The 17,435-nt window shown below is 41.0% G+C and overlaps 1 protein-coding gene across 2 annotated transcripts in view; it reads right to left on the reverse strand.

Annotated features, from left to right (window-relative positions):
- SEMA6A (semaphorin 6A) overlaps positions 1 to 17,435 on the reverse strand; it is a 126,668-nt gene that overhangs the window by 8,971 nt on the left and 100,262 nt on the right. Inside the window, exon 18 of one of the 2 annotated variants that reach the window (XM_082651028.1) lies at positions 11,944 to 12,099. The exons of the other annotated variant lie outside the window; for it this stretch is intronic. Within the exon in view, the coding sequence (XP_082507154.1) occupies positions 11,944 to 12,099 (156 nt within the window). The remainder of the gene's footprint in view (positions 1 to 11,943; positions 12,100 to 17,435) is intronic. 2 annotated transcript variants of the gene reach the window in all.

The following is a 17,435-nucleotide window of genomic DNA, read 5'->3' on the forward strand; positions in this document are numbered from 1 at the left end:
AATATGAGGAAATAGGTTTGTTTGAATATTCCTAAAACTTAAACTTGCTGGAAATATAGTTCTTGGGATCTTGGGTTATAGATGGGGCTGGGTATTATTGGTTAAGAACGTAAATCTTGAGGTCATAAAGACCTGGGTTCAAGTCTTGGATCTATAAGTAACTAGCTGTATGATCCTGGGCATTGTGCAGGACACATGTTAATGCTCAATTAATAATGTAAGGGGAGTGTTTCTAGAATTTCTGACAAGTTACCTGCCTTCTGCATGGTCTCAGATAGGCTATTTTAATGGAACGCTCTGGTTGGGTACAAGTGTATTAGCCAAGAATGGAGCAATAAGGATTTAAAAATACAACAAAATCTTGGAAAGTGACCTTAAATAAGAGCCCATACAACTTGGAAGGTGTCCTAAATCAGTAATACTCAGCGTCAGCATCACCAGGAACTTGTTAGAAATACAAATCCTTGGGTCCTCCTCGGACCTTCTGAATCTGAATCTCTGGAGATTGGGTTCCGAAATCTATGTTTTAATATGGCCTCCAGATGACTTGTATGTTCACTGAAGCTTGAGAGGCACTGCCCTAAATGATATGAATAATATTCCAGAAAACAGCATCAAGGTGTTATGCTTTAAAGTCCAACCCCAGACACCCCTGAGGCAGTGTATAGCCAGACTTTCAAAATTATTTGTAAAAAAATGAATAAATAGTCTTCCTTGATGTTCACTGAAGCGTGACTCTTTAGTGGGTCTCGTGTATGACATTTTCTTGCAGTTGCCATATTCTGACAAAGAATACAAAATGGATAAGGTTTTATTGGAGAGACAAACACATCCCTAACACTTTCCCTTGGTACCTGACAAAAGCTTGACATATGGCCTAAAATGTTGTACCACTACTTCCGTAACAGAATCAACCCAATATGCCAGAGCGAAAAGCTGCTGGAAAAATGCACATGGTTTCTTTATTTGCCTCAGCATAAAGACAGGGGAATTGTTGATGCTCCCCAACTCTGTCGCAGGGGCCATCAGGTAGTGGGTGGTACTAGAGAGCCCAGTCAGGACTGAGTCCCAGGGACAGAAGAAGCAGAAGCTTGGTAGGAACTCACTATTGAATAGAGCAACCTCCTTTAAAGCTTGCATCACATGTCACCTTGAAGTCAACTCCACTCAAGCAATGCACAGCCATCAAGCAACATCTGATAATGACTCAGGGGATCTTTTCCCTCACCCCTCCATGATCAGACAAGAGAATAAGAGACTCAGCAAGATTCTTTTCCTTTCTTTTCTGGATGGAAGGAGGGACCCGAGCTCATGTTCATTCCCCATATTAAGGTCCTGCTTTAGAGTAATAAAAATGCCCGGTACAAAAGTGCCCTCAGCGGAGCTCCGTGCTTACACATCTGCTGAGTTGAACTGAATCTGCAAATCCATAGAATTACATAAGACATTTTAAGTTACATTAAATTTCTGCTGTGTGCTTTTAAATCATGGAGTGCAAGACCCATCATCACTTACGGTGTATTTATTACCTTAACAAAATGTCAGATGATTGTGTCCAGTGTTATCTATTATTTAAGAATAATAAGAGGCTGTAGGACTGGAAACAACAAGCTCTAATATGTCCAAAAGCTTAGGCATAACGCAGTTTGCTGCCTTATAAATTTCTTGACATCGTTTTCCCTTCTAATAAAGCACTGTCAGTGGTGACTATACTGAACTTCCATTATTTCTATACAGTTCATAATGGCTGCCCCTGCCTTTAGCAAAGAAATCTAATTGCAGATACTTATTTGAAAAAGAGTGCATCTTTTAAAAAATACAAATTTTAAAAATAATTGCATTGGGAAGTTCCTGTTATCCCATTAAAAAGGAATCTCTTCACAAAGATAATGCCCAATTGTAGACTTACAAGAGCTTAAGAAATACTCATTAAGGATGGCAGTCCTTCATACCGCCCATAATTAGCTTTCTGACACCGATTAAGAGCTGTGTACGCTGTACCCAGTATATGTGAATTTATCCAACTGCGTTTCACTAGTAGACTCCAGGGCCTTTCTACCACTAAAGTGCTGGGAGACTGACCTCTGATACCGTTCTTGCAGGTCTGCTCAGGCCCGCAGTGCAGTCCACGTGCTTTGCAGGACTTCACCTGTTTATTACTTGCACAGCCTGTGTCTCCCTGGGACCAGCGAGTGGACACAGCTCTTCTGTCCTCTTTTTCTCTATGGCAATGGCATGAATTATGTATTTTGAGCAACTCTTGCAGCTTTTAAGGCCATTCTCATGTATAATGTCAAGAAAAGAGAGGCTGTCCGCAAGAGATTTCCCGGTTTCCACTCTTTTGCCCTTGCTAGACTAATTTGTTGGTGGAGCAGCAAGGTTTGCAAAGTAAAACTTGTGTGTTACAAGCATTTTTTTTTTAACTCCAAGAAACGAGGCTATCAGAAAGACAGTTTTGAGACAAAGCTAATATTATTTTCCCATTATTACACATGCTCCAAGATATATGTCGACTCTTCACAATTCTATTGTTAGGACAAAACAAATTTGAGATGAACACAGTGCAGCTGAACCAATTAAAGAGCACTTTTTTTTTTTTTTTTTTTTTTTGCAGTACGCGGGCCTCACACCGTTGTGGCCTCTCCCGTTGCGGAGCACAGGCTCCGGATGCGCAGGCTCAGCGGCCATGGCTCACGGGCCTAAGCCGCTCCGCGGCATGTGGGGTCTTCCCGGACCGGGGCACAAACCCGCGTCCCCCGCATCGGCAAGCGGACTCTTAACCACTGCGCCACCAGGGAAGCCCTAAAGAGCACATTTTTAACTACACCAGATGTTCAGTTAATATGATCATGCCTAACCTAGTCCCTGTAGTCCTTGAAAGTTCCATTAAGCTGTCAGAAAACTTTGTCATTTGTGTGTGTTTTTGTGCAAAAGATAGGAGGGAATGGAAAAAAAAAAAGACTGAAGGAAAAGGGTGGGAGCAAAATGGATTCATGTCAAGGGTGATGTGGCTTGAAAAAGTGGCTACAGATTAAAGTAAGTAGCACTTTTAGAAGGTGAATTGATTTTTTTAATACCCCAAGGTTTAAGTTGCTGATTTTAAAAGAAAAAATTAAAGTCTCGATAATCATAATTTAAGTTCTTCATTTTTTTTGAGAAAATGATGTTAGGCGAAGAGAAAAGGGTTTAACTGGTATCTCTAGGAAAGAACATTCAAATATTGGTGTTCAGATTCAGGCAGGCAGGGAGATGAAACAGCTTTCTACATGGCTGACATTTAACTATTGTTTTTTTGCGGTATGCGGGCCTCTCACTGTTGTGGCCTCTCCCATTGCAGAGCACAGGCTCTGGATGTGCAGGCTCAGCAGCCATGGCTCACGGGCCCAGCCGCTCTGTGGCACGTGGGATCTTCCCGGACCGGGACACGAACCCGTGTCCCCTGCATCGGCAGGCGGACCCTCAACCACTGCGCCATCAGGGAAGCCCTGACATTTAACTTTATTTTTCTTCTACCCTTTCCACAATAATCTCATCAAGACCTTAGATAAATTCAGCAAGTTGTCAAGAGGATGCAAAATTAATTAGATCAAATCTACCTCTCTGCCCGCACTGCTGAAAGAACAATTACAGCCGACCACGTGGGCATCCTCCCCGCCACACGCTCACAGGGAAACTTGCATGTCTTCCAGTAGAGAGCCCAGCACCTGACCTCACAATCTATCATTTTCCTGGGTGCCTCAAAGAAAAGCCAGAGACTGCAAATAGATTCCTTTTCAGTAGGTGATAAAGAAATATTAATTTAGTAAACAAATAAATGGTGGCACCCTGGATTATATTAGCATTTCTTTCTCAGCCTCTCCACCAATTTCAAAATCTGTTCTGGATGAAAAGTCTGCCATGTGCCCTGCACCCCAGTGTTTTAACTAAAGTGATAGAGAAGGCCGAGTCTGGAGTTGAGCTTGCTTGGGGCTTTACCTAGGATAGAGCTCTTAGCTTGGCAAGGATCATCTACAGAAAATGCCAGTGATGTGTGGAAACACACTTTAGATCCAAAATTGATGCAAGATTCCACTTCCCAAGCTTATTGTGTGTACGTGCAATTAACCACCTAATATGATTGAATAATCAATTTATTATATATCTGTCATCTGTCAATCTCTTGACCTCTGTATTTCCTTCCCTACCACCCATCTTCCTTCGTATCACCCACTGCTTACAGGTAAAGCCAAAACCCCTTAGCGTGACTTTTAATCTCAGTTCCCTTTCTGGCCCTTTTAAATGCTTCTCTTACTCTCAGACTTCACTCTGCCCCACTGGTAGCCAGGATGTCACCTGTGTGTACCCCCTGCTAAACTGCAAGCTCCTTGAGTGCAGGGCTTATGTTGGATCAGATCAGTGTGTACTGTAGCATTCAGCAGAAGGCTTATGTGTAGCGCATGTTTGCTGAACGTCTGTTGAATGAACGAAGAAAGAAGTGAACAAACGTTGCCACTTTGCCTTTCTTTGAGACTAGGGTTATTGTTACCATTATTACATTTTCTCTTAAATTAATTATTATTTTCTAGTGCTCTGATTCCAGTTCATATCCTTCAAAGTTGTGGAAATGAGAAATGAAAACAAAGGCAGCCGTATAATTGAAGAAGAAAAATCACCCCATATAGTTTACATAACTGTTGATAAAAACCTGAGGTTAGATTAAAATTAGAAAGAAACAGTTTTAATCATACCCTTGTTTAGGAACAGTTTGACTTCTAAGCCTTCTTCACTTAAAAGTGGTGTTTGGAAGCTTGCTTTCAGTGATAATTTTTAAAATCACTCTAACATATTTCAAACGCATATACAACTTTTAGTGATATTTCTCTGGAATTAAATACAATGATAATATTTTTCACAGGATGAAATCTTTAATTCCTCTTATATGGGTTATTTTAGATTTTCTAACAGTTGAAGGGCAAATGTAGACTAGAGAGTAGATCTTATATACTCACTGGAGAAGTTATCAGCAACCTCTTCAGTAGGATTGCCAGGTAGCAAATAAATATACAGAACTCCTGGTTAAATTTCAACTTCAGATAAATAATAATGTTTTAGTATAAGTATGTCCCGTGCAGTAGGTGGGGCATACTTATACTAAAAAATTATTCATGGTTTCTCTGAAATTCACATTTAACCGAGCACTCCATTTTATGTAGCAACCCTACTCTTCTGCCTCCAAATAATGGGCTTCTACTGGTTCCCCATAAATATTCTTCAGACTCACTCTAAACTTTCGGAGATTAAAATAGCTTAACAGAGCATAACAAAAATGATAGTAAGCCTTTATGGGGCAGGTTTAGCACAATTTACAAATTTAAAAATATACTAATGGACTAAATTTCAAGAATTGTATCTTCATCAGCAACAACAGCAACTTAGATGCCAACTTTCTTATGAACTTTGAAAGATACTTTTCCTCTAACCCTCAAAACCAGAAATAAGGAAACTCAGAGCTTCCCCGGTGGCGCAGTGGTTGAGAGTCCGCCTGCCGATGCAGGGGACACGGGTTCGTGCCCCGTTCTGGGAAGATCCCACATGCCGCGCAGCAGCGGGGCCCGTGAGCCATGGCCGCTGGGCCTGTGGGTCCGGAGCCTGTGCTCCGCCACGGAAGAGGCCACAACGGTGAGAGGCCTGCATACCACAAACAAAACAAAACAAAACAACAACAACAAAAAACCAGAAATAAGGAAACTCTAATTCAGAAGCGTTGTTGGAACAGCAACCAGTCCCCCATCTCTTAGTGTTCCCTGGCCCTGACCGTGCACGTTCCTACCTGGTTGAGTTAGTCGTCGATTGTTAGGTGGAAGTTGCAGCCCTTTGTCCCCCCGCTAGCAGCCCCTTCCCCATCAAACAGAACCCCTCTCAACCCCCTTCTCTGAGTTCTCTTCCAAGACGGTCCTGTTCTACCATCACATTTAAAAACGGCTGTGATACTATAGGTTTTACTAATAAAACTATGCATATTACCATGGGGTTAAGTTTTTTTTTTTTAAATAAAGCTCAGAATGTTCAAAAAGAGGCTGAGTTTGCCAGCATTTCCACAAAACTTTTAAATATGAGTCCTGTACCAGATGTACCTCACTTCCCTCATCCTCCCTGTCAAGTGATATATGACTGCTATAATATTGGCACTGAAGGGGACGACTAAAGGGGCAGAGAAGCCGTTTCCAAGTGCTATGTCCTTGATGTGTTCAGCCAGGTTGTCTTCAGTTGTCTAATATCTTTTTCTAAAGTCTGCCGTGCACCGTTTTGCCTTGTTCACAGAGACAATAGCGGTTGTAAAGGCTTTTTGGTGCATTTTTGCATCTTTGTGTGCTTCATCTGTCTCGCAGTTTGATATTTCTTGGACAGGAACTATGTCTATCTCTAGTTTAGCCTCTAATTCCTTATATTGGCATCCAATACTGCGCTGTAGAGCCAGTAATAAATTTTGCTTGAAGACTCCTCAGAAAACATTTTTGTTATGTAATGTTACTGAAGAAACGGCAGAGAAAATGCAGTCCAAGTTTAGGAGTCAGGGAAAGAAGAGAATCTTATTTTTCTCCCTTTATTACCGTCATCAGCAATAATTTTCTCTGTAAATAAGATCACCTGCATATGACTTGATAGGAACCAAGAAATCACTTTCCCCATTGGGAGAACTGAGATACTTTAAAATCCTTCATCCATTAGATTTTAAGCGTTGCAGATAGGTAAAACACAGAAGCTGTCGGGCCAGGCTCTGTTACCAAATATACTCTCTCAAAATGGGATTTCCTAGCCTGTTCATGAAGAAAGCCTGGCTCTGTGGGTTTGGGACTCAAAATAGGTAAAGTTTGAAAGAGAGAAAAGGGAAAGAAGGGTCAAGTGTAGGTTACTGCCAAGTCAGGGGAACATGCTGTAGCCCAAGAGTCCTTACAGATCTCAGAAAAGTAGGCGGGAAGCAGAAGTGCTGGAGGTAAACTTCCCCGGGCCACAATTTGGGAAATAAAGAGCTGCTGTCTACACTTGGATGCTCACTGCTGGTCTGGAGAATCATCTCGCCAGATGCTTAACAAGCCTAGAATGACTAATCTCTTTTTAGTCTAAATCCATTTTACTCTCAATTCCTACTTGACCAAACTTCTCATCCCTAATCGCAAAGCTCAGTAGTTGGAAGAGAAATCAGAAGAACCCCAGGTCGTATAACTGCAGGGCTCAGAGCCCAGCTAGAAGGTAGGGCCATTATTCAGTCTCGTTCTTCCAAATGCCAGAAGCACAGTTTTGGTCTAGGTTAATCATCACTGGACTTTTTAAATTGCTCCAGGCCAGAGTTACCCACACTTTACTCATCAGCTACCAATGCTACAGTCCTAGTGAAATCAATGAGCCTCACTTACCATGTTATTTACTTTTTATACCTCTGTGTCCCTATACTTCCTGAATTAGTAGTTACTTAATATTTAAATTACCTTTAAGGTGAGTTTCCAGTGGAAACTTTATATAATTATGATAAATGGAAAAAAGTGTCACTTTTCATAAATAGAAGGTAACCATAAAAATAAAATTAACTGAAAGCAAAACAATATTTGTTCCAGCTAGCTCCAGCTGCATGGCAAAGCCCCCAATCTAAAGCCTGTTCTTTCTCCTCAGAAGGGTAGTAGCAAGTTTCTGGAGTTATTAAAGCACCAAACTGAGACTTTTGCCTTGACATAACCAAGAAGATGGAAAGAGAAATGAAAGGGGTGTTAACTTTCCACCACATGATTCAGTATTCTTGAAGGCCATGGTGTCTCTGAACCATCTAAATCAGCTCATGTAAGATGTGACATGTCCTACTTGGAGGCTGTGATGCCTTTGAGGAATAAATAATTGACTGTAGAGAGGATTGTTGATAAACTCTATGATTTATACAGTTCCATTCAGGATTGTCATGCAGTGTGGCCAGTATACTCATCATTCTTCATAGACCTTCTGAATCTTACCGGAATGTTATTTCCCAAACTAAAAATTGCTTACAAAATAGCTTGTACATTGATTAACATATATTCACCATTTGCTGTACATTTTAGGTTAAATTATTCATTTGATCCCTAATTTAAATTCTGTTTCTACATCTTTTCCTTGTCTGTAATGACATCTTCTTGACTAAATATAATAATGTGATAATATCTTGTTTTAAAGATTTCCCAAAATATATAAGCACATATATAAGCTCTGGCATTTCCAATCAAATGGGAACATTTTTGTATATATTGACTATTTCATCAGTTTTTTGAGAGCTCACAAGAACTCTAGAAAATAAACTCTGAAGTAGGGGATTTTCTTCTAATCTGATTTATTCTTGTGTCTTTGTGGCAGTGGTCCCTGATTACATTAGACATTTATGCTACACAGCTCTCTTGGCAAATCTGTCCCTGGCTAATTTCCTCACCTATCTTGCAGTCTTCTTGGAAATCAGGTTTTGGAGGATTATTGCTTTTGGTCAGAAACAAGAGGCACAGGAGTGGCTATTAATTCCCAGTATTGCTTAACCTAGAAAAGAAAGCTCTTATTTCTCTTGCTGTGGGAAGGAGATGAGGGGAGACAAGCCAGATCTAAAAATAAACTGGATTTTCTTTCTTATTCATATGTAATTAGAGCCCCTTTGTAACTACTCATTACCACCTCGATAGTTATAGGATGAATAAATAATATATATTTTTAAATGTGGCAAAACCAAGAAAGAAGTAGCCAGGGCTGCTTCTAATTTATCAACTTGGTGATTAAAGGGCTGGCTCTAGAGGCTCCAGACATCTAGGGAGCCAGAGATAAAACAGGGCAGTTGGCTGTGTTTTTACTAATGAATCTAGGGCTTGAAAGATATCAGGCAATTTTAAAGAAAAGCAGCAAGGACAAGAGATATTAGACAAGGCCAGTAGGGTAATGAAGGACAAGGCCAGTTACTGAGCGAGAAAATTACTTCATTTTCTGTGATAATACTTGTGTGTGCTTTGTAGCTCTCTTCTCACGCTTTGTTAGTATGGCTGTATATATATATACGTACAGCATCGGAATGCTACCCCCAGTGTAGAAGGAAAGAGCCTTGGAACGTTCCGCAGAGGGGCAGAGGGCTTGGGTCTATTATTTTGAAAGGGGGAGGCTAAGAACAATGGTAGCAGAAGGGGGTTAGATTGCAAGGTGAGGAACAGTGCTTTGACAGAACGTGAGGGACGCACAGGATTAAATCAAGACGAAAGACACAGCAAGGAAAAGAAAGAAAAAGGCAAGCAAACATACTCTGGAAATGCAGAACTGTTTGGAGGATGAGCTGGGACCCGGAGTGGGATCAACCCAGTGGTGCTCAACATTTCTGCAGAGCAGAGCTCTGGGCTCGTTTGCTCACTGGTCTTTTTTCAGCAGCCAAAGTGAAAAGGGCATGGGACACTTGACTCCTCAGCTAGCTGGTCAGCAGACACATTTTCTGCTTAGTGGGGAAATGTGCGGTATTTTACAAACAGTTCCAGAGTATATTTAGCTCCTAAAGCTGGGGCACACAAATGTCACATTCCCATAAGACAATTGGCCCAGTGAAAAGAGCACCCACCAGAGGCCCGCAGAAACCCCATTAAACTCTTGCATCCCAGGAGGTGCTGCACACCCGGATGTGACATCATTAAGGCACCCACGTCAGGGAATGGAAAGAAGCGAGGGGATCACAGATTGGGTCAAGTTAAAGGACGTAATCATGAGTCAGAAAAGAAACAAGACTTTTCCAACGGAGAAGTAACGCCATCACCAAGTCATACCACACAGTGCTTGGCAAAACAAAAGTTCAAAATAAATCATGAACATTAAACAGAAAAACACTTCAGAGCAAAATGGAAATTAAAATCATAAAAAATCATGACAAAAGGAACATCAAGCTACATTACTTTTTTATTTTTAAAGTTTCTGCATAACAACTCATTGTCATTGCCCTATCAAATACACACGTAATCAGTTGTCAAAAATGAAGCTCAAATTTGACAGGGCAAGGCAAGGAGTTAATAGCACGAGAACAGTGATCATGTTAAACACCCATGCAATCACCTCTGCCACCATTGTTTGACAATCTGTAGACTGCTTCCAGCTTTGTCAATATTCATAATAAGACCCAAGAGAATGAACAATGCCGAATTTTAAAATGATCTGTCAAAGTGTTAATTGGACTCTTTGATAACCTCCCTCCCTCGGGAGAGGTAACGATTGGAGAAAATTCACACCATCCGTCTCAGTGAAGCGAAGAGGAAATGACTGTAACCAACAGCTAGATATTTGGTTGACATATTTAATGCTTTACTGGAAAGGCTGTTTGGTTTTTCAGAAAGTTGCAGTGGGCAAATACAAAGTGATTTTTACTGTGTTGTCTGTTCTTGAGAACTCGGCCAAGACTAACACATCTGCGGTCGGGAGCCACACAGAACAAATAATGGCACATGCTAGGGCTGGTGGCCTGCTGGGATAGTTCTGCCCCGTCACGAATTGGCCTGGTGCTTTCTTGTGATGGTTAAGAGCAGGGATCCCACCAATTTAGAGGCTGCTGAGACAAAAGCCACTTAAAAAAAAAAAAAAAAGATTGGGGCAGGACATATTAACAGTAAGAAGTTATAGAAGAATAATAAAATCGATTAAGGGGATATATTAAAGAACGAGTTAAGGGACTTCCCTGGCGGTCCAGTGGATAAGACTTCACCTTCGGACGCAGGGGGTGCGGGTTTGATCCCTGGTAGGGGAGCTAAGATCCCACATGCCTTGCGGCCAAAAAACTAAAACAGAAGCGATATTGTAACAAATTCAGTAAAGACTTAAAAAAAAAAAAAAGCTAAAAGGACTACATCTTCCCATTTTGGGCTTGGCATGTAGCAGCAGAAGGTACGACATTCTCAGGAGATGAGCCGCCAAAAAAAAAAGGTGAAAATTTAGTGTGTGAGTCTGCCTAGCAAACATTCTCTAAAAGTAAAGATGGAAATATGTATACAGAAAACCCTGGGGGAAGACACGATAGAGACTGTCTTCCAAGGGTCACTGTGGCTGGTCTGCCCTTGAGACTCAAATCCCTGCTTGGATGAAACTCTTGAAAACATATAGAAGTAAACAAGGCTGAATGGGGGGAAACAGCTCGCAACATAACTGAGCTTTTCAGTCTCTGATTTACAAGACTTTTTTGGACAAGTAAAGGCCTCTTTGGTTGCAGCTGCAACTAAAGTAGGATGTGTTACCAGAAGCAGCAAATGGCGAGAAAAGAGATGACATTTCCTGTCTCTAGTTGAGCAAAGAAAGCCAGGGAGAATTTAGGACAGTTCACAGTAGAGTCCCTTTCATTTAGTGCAGCTTCCTTTCCATTTTAAATGCATAGCAATTCTGCTTGATTAAATAACATATTTTTGTTTTAGCTGTTATCCTCTAAGGGCAATGAAGTGCGTCCCAGGACCTCAGCTCTATTCAAATTCAGCACCATGCGAGAGTGAGGGATGCTACCAGCCAGAAAAGACTCAACTCTGCTATTTCTCCATTCACTGATTAAACGGGCTTTTACTTTGATTACATGTACTTGCCAAAGCCCGCACCGCATTCCATCCCATTATGGGGGGAAGAGAGGATCCAGAAATCACTGAACGAGCTAAGAGGAGTGGAAAGGGATCTCAGCGGCCAGTATCTGCTTTGGGCCAAGCCATGCCTCTCTTGGGTGGAGGAAGCTTAGAGGCTGTGTTATTTGTTTTGTGTGGTTTCTCCTTGGTCAGGGAATCATTGTGGATCAAGCCTAGCATAGAGGATCGGGTTGCAGCCTTTTCTGAGACGCTTTCAATCATAGTGTGTTGGAGGTTCGTTCCTTAAATGCTGCTATGATTCAGCTGGAAGCAGTTCCGTAGTCCTCCCCACTTTTCCCTCCCTCTCCCCCCAGAGGAAGAGGTACTTCCAAGGCCTTACCCTTCTTGTCTTGGTGATTATGGGAAGACACTGCCCCCAAAGAGTCTGTGCTGTCAGGTGAATCCTTCCAGTCCAGCATTCCTCCCCTAGACTCATACCCCTCTTGAGCCGCCGAATTGGACGTGGTGGTGCTGGGCAGGAGGGAACTGGAGTGCCCTGTTTTCATCACAAATATAGTTAGGGAAAACATCACCGGAGACACCCGCTCTCCCTTTGCTCAGAGGCCAGGAGGTTGGACACCCACGCTGGCTGTAAAAGACTCAAAGGAGATTGTCCTAGAAATAACAAGACTGGTGGGTAGGATTCAGCAGAAGACCCCTGAGATTGTCCTAGAAATAACAAGACTGGTGGGTAGGATTCAGCAGAAGACCCCTTGTACTTGTAGTTAGAGGATGAAGGGCCAGATCTCGTCTCTGCTGTTTGCTGAGCCTGAGGGAATCCCTTAAGCTCTCTGGGCCTTGGTTGGTTTTCCCTGTGCACGAAGTGGAGATGATGTCGTTTACCTCCCAGTGTTGGAAGGATAAAGTGACATCACGTTGAAAGTACCTAACAGTATCTGACACACAGTAAGCGCTCAAGAAGTATCCGAGTCCTTCTTTGGTATTCGCACAGCAGCACTAAGGTAGAATGTGTCCACTCTGGGGACAGCGTTTGTGACGGATGGGGCAGGTTTATGGTAGTGGGTGAGCCTCTGCCCCGTCACAAACAGCTCAGCTGCCCTGAGCCTTTCCCATGGAGGACGTGTCTAGTTTTCAGCTGCAACTCAGCCTCACAGGCGTTCCTCTTTGCGGGGGAAGTGACTGCTTTCTAAAGGGATCTGCTCCCACCCCCTCCTTCCTGGAACAGAGGCCTCAACTGCTCCATGTTGTTATGGCTGTGCCTTTTGTGTCTTATTCCAGCCAAGTTAGTTTCGTGGTTTCATGACTCATACGAGTGAGAGGTGGTTTTCTGAGGCCACACTGACTGATCCAATTCCGATTAGAAAGGGATAGCGTTTTGAGATCCAGAGCGGCCAACCCTAGGATAATGCCAGAGGAAGGATGGCTAGGTTGGGAGTTACGGCAGAAACTGGATGTTTCCTGTGAACACATTTCTAAGCTTTCCCCCCCATCATTCCACAAGGTTAAATGCAGATCATATCTGGTGCTTTGATCTAAGCTGTCACAATGATTTAAAGAAGCCCCACTACCTGTTCTCTCTGGTGGAAATAAAAAATCACCTCTCTGTGATTTTCCAGTAGAGTCTTTGGCTTATTAAAGCATCTTACCTACAGCAGCCTCTTGAACAATTTTTAAAAAGACATCAAGGCAACCACTGTGAATGTGTAATTGGGGCCTTTGGTAGAAAGTAGGACAGATTCACAAGTGGCTCCAGCCTTGGGCTGTGATCACCGCATATGTGATAAATATGATACTAGCCACCAGAAAGGAAGATGATAATGAATGCACTGCATTCTTCTCTTTTACAATTATGATTGGAAGTTGGATTCCTAGGAGACTTTAATACTGTAAATTACACACTGTGTATACACACATGTGCGTGTGTGTGTGTATGAATAAAGCGGGGAAAAGCAAGCCAGCCAAGTGGCTTATCTAAGCTATAGGATTTCCATGGAGGTTCCACACTTGAAGTGTTACCACAAAGCTTTGGTAACATCTAAGAGGCCCCTTTCTGTGTAGAGCTTGTTTGGCTCTTCCACAGCTTCAAATATCCGCTTTGTTGCAAATAGTCTAGTTCGCATCCAACCGCTAAAAACCTGTTCATTGAAAAGTAAAGAATTCTTGCGTCTAGACTTTTTGTTTTTATATTTCTGGGTTTCACATCTCATCTCCCAATACTGGTAAGAGAACAAGGGTAGGAAAATTATTAACCTGGAATTGGCAATACAGACTTTCTTGTACTTCCTTTATGCTTATATTGAGGTCTAAAATACAGCCCTATTTTCTACTCTTGAATTCAACAATGCTCTCGTGCAATATACGGTCACCCTAAGAGACTTCAGCACCCAGCCTAAGCAAACAATTAGAAATAGCTTTGCAGGGAGTCAGGAAGGGGGGAAGGAAAAATAGAAGCCTCTCCTCCAAGTAGCAAGAATTTCTTTTACCTGAATTGATATGCATTTTGAGCATTTTCAATTTAACTGTGTTCAAGGGGCAATTTTATGGTAATGCCATTAAGTATGGTTTAGGGAGAACATTTCTTAATACGGTAATCTAGGGGAAATAGATGCCTAAGGGACACATTCTCTGTAGAAAGATTTCCTGGACCATATGCTGCAAATATATGGAAAACTCATTGGTAATGGAAAGCTATGGCTATGAGAGGAAATTAATGTGGACCAGATGGTAGTTAGGTAGGAAAATGTTTCACACAAATGTGAGAAATCAGCTCCTGCCTATTGCTGAAGTGTTAGTCTAATACCCACCACATCTCCATATTCTACATGTAAATCTAGAGAAACCATGCATCTGATGTTCTCAAATGGAAAAAAAAATAGCGCAGCATGAGGTTTGTAATCTTTTAAACTTATGCTTGAGGACAGGCAATATGTGTCATGGGTGAAGCAAACAGTCGGAGAAAGCAATGCCTGATTCTCAAGAATTTTAGAACTACCATGTAGAAGCACCATGAAGCAGCCATCCTTAGTTTGAAATCAAAGAGGTGTATTATTATTACCTCTCCAGCTGTTAAAAGGAAATCACTTATATTCCTTCTTAGAATCTGATTCTACAGGCTATATTGTTTTTGTGCATTCCCTAAGAGACTGTAACCAAAATAATGCTACAAAAATAGGCAATCGTTTGTGGATATGGTATTACATGTCAACAATTTGGAACCTATAATTTTGTGTTGTTAATCCAGTATGAAAAGTCATATTATCATCAGTGGAGCTTATGGTGTATTATTCTTATAATATACAAAGAAATATTTAAAAAGTTAACTTTAATATGCATCATATTGTTTCTCTATATCTACAAGTCTTTGTAATTCTAGAGGTTAGAGATCCTTCAAACTACTCTAACCTATTAACAATGATTGTACCCAGTTAGACACAGAAGAGACACTAAATCAATACAAGAGAGGATGAGAGAAGGAAGATAATCAGGGTCCAATTCACTAAAAAAGGGTTCTTGTATATGTAAGTGGTGTTGCACAGAGCTTTTGCCACACAGAGAGTTTGCATGGCTTACTGAACGATCCCTTTTTCAGAGTTAGGCAGTTCTGGTTCTGCGGGTCACCCTATGAGTCTGTACTCAGCCACTGAACTTTTTATGGGAACATGCAAAGGACACAGCTAGACACAGTGGGTGCATTTTGGACTTTGGGGTTGGCTTCCTAGTCTACATCCATGCTCATAAAAACAGCAATTTGCTTTTTTCTTTGATGGTTCAAATATAGCACCTAATCCAGTACCTGGCACATAGTAAGCACTAAACTAATGTCTACAAATGAATGAGTTAAATCTCTTCTAGGTTTATTAGCTCCAAAATAAGCATCTCTTGCAGTAGTTTGTGAAAAGAAAGTCTCCTCTGTTTTTGTAAGTACTGTCTGGACCAGCCCTCATGTTGATGGTCAGTTAATCATCTAACCCCTTCACACCCGGGAGAGATTGAACCTGAAATGGACAGGGTCATTAGTTGAAAGGAAAATTCCAACTCTTCTTTAGTTTCATCACAGAAACCGCTGACCGAGCGAATGGGCATTGTTCTTTAAAGTGTTAACACGGAGGAATTAATAAGTTCCTTTCCTTTTATAAAGGCAGTAAGAGAGATCCATAAATTGAAGAGTGATTTTTGTTCATAAAGAGCATCCCATGGTTTAATTATTCTATCTATATGAGAAATTACCTGGGAGTTAAAATTGGCCGTAGTACTATTGATGAATGCTGGGGTTACTGGTTCAGTTAGATTCAAGACCTGAATTTCTCAATATCTGATAAAGATTATTCAATTATAGGAAATGACTGCAAAGTATGATATTGGAGAAGTGCAGATGCGAAGTGGGTTCTCTTTGTGAGGGGCAAGCTAAGCTAGATGACACTTGCCTCCTGAGAAGTGTTTCTTCCAGCTGTTGGTGTTTGACATTCTGGCTTGAATCATAGACGAGAGAATGGTAAAGGTGGATGAATTCAGTGGGCTCATCTACGCCATGCTGCCTCACTTCACGACAGGAGAAACCGGGCATTGTTTTCCCTACCTGCACAGCCCCAGTTTATAAGATAGTCTTTAGGACTTTCAAAGAGGATTTTTATTTATGCTAATTAGACACAGGAGTGAGAGTGTCCACAGAGCTATTAGATGTATTTGTAGCCATCTTGAACTATTTTTTTGAATCCTGAATCCACCTTGCTTTCTTTTCTTCCCTCTTTTTTTTCTTTTCTTTATTTTGTCCCCTTCCTCTCTTACCTACCTCTACATTTAAAGACTGACCTAGAGCTGTTATTGTTACGTGTCTTCAACATAAGTTATAAAATGTGTATCAGTGAAGCTTGTAGTCCCCATCATAATGCAGAAGCTTAAATTTCCCATTACATATATGTTGTTCATTATCTTTAAAAAACACATGAATAGTTTACCTTAATAAACATTTGGGGAGGCTTTGAGAAATGGAACTGGAACATTTCAACTACAGTTTAACTTTTCTTATAAAGAGTTCAGAACAGTCTGTTCATGGACTTAATGGCTTTGTTTAGTATAGTGTCTGTATATTTCAGAGCAGGAACAATGGGGTAAATCCTGTTTGCACATCATTTCCACTGCGTCACTCTTCCTTGTATACATTTAAAGACGTTTCACTGAAGATACGTCTGCGTATTCATACTCTTTGTGTGATTAAATTTCGATGGCTATATTGGAAAGTTTTGCCTAATAAGAACTTAGTATCTGCACTCTGTATAGATTTTCCTGCAGAGGGTATTGTTCTGAAAGTCAGCATTTTGGGGAATGATACTATCAGTTAAGGAGCTATGGCCTATGAGTTATAAGCACTATTCTTTTATCTTGGAGGTACTTATGTCCAGAAGCAATTTCTTCTCCCTCAAGAACTCATTAAATGCATTCACCAAATTCCCTAAGGTTGGCATATTTCATGTTCTGTGGATTAAAAATGTAGGACTCATTCTCACATGTCAGTTGTCTCATATATGTAGAGTAATTTTTGAAGCATCATGAAATCTATGAATAATTTTAGTGAATTGGGGCCCTGAAGTAGCAAAGAATCTGGTCCATGATGTTTAGGAATGAAGATTATAAACTACCACAGGATGAATGGCTCGAAGAATAAAAAAAAAACAACCCATAAACTGACCATATACTGTGTTGTAAGACATTTCATGATCTGGTAGAGGAGTTGAAATGTCTATAAAAAATAATGAGAATTTAAAAATTAATTTAAAAATAAACGTAAAATTCGAAAATACTCAAGAGGTTTAGTGAAACAGGATTTCTCAAATATATTTCCATTGCTATTAAATTATGAGTAATATCTTCCTT

Source organism: Grampus griseus, assembly GCF_964374135.1.
Source record: "Grampus griseus genome assembly, chromosome: 3".
NCBI classification, from domain to species: domain Eukaryota; kingdom Metazoa; phylum Chordata; class Mammalia; order Artiodactyla; family Delphinidae; genus Grampus; species Grampus griseus.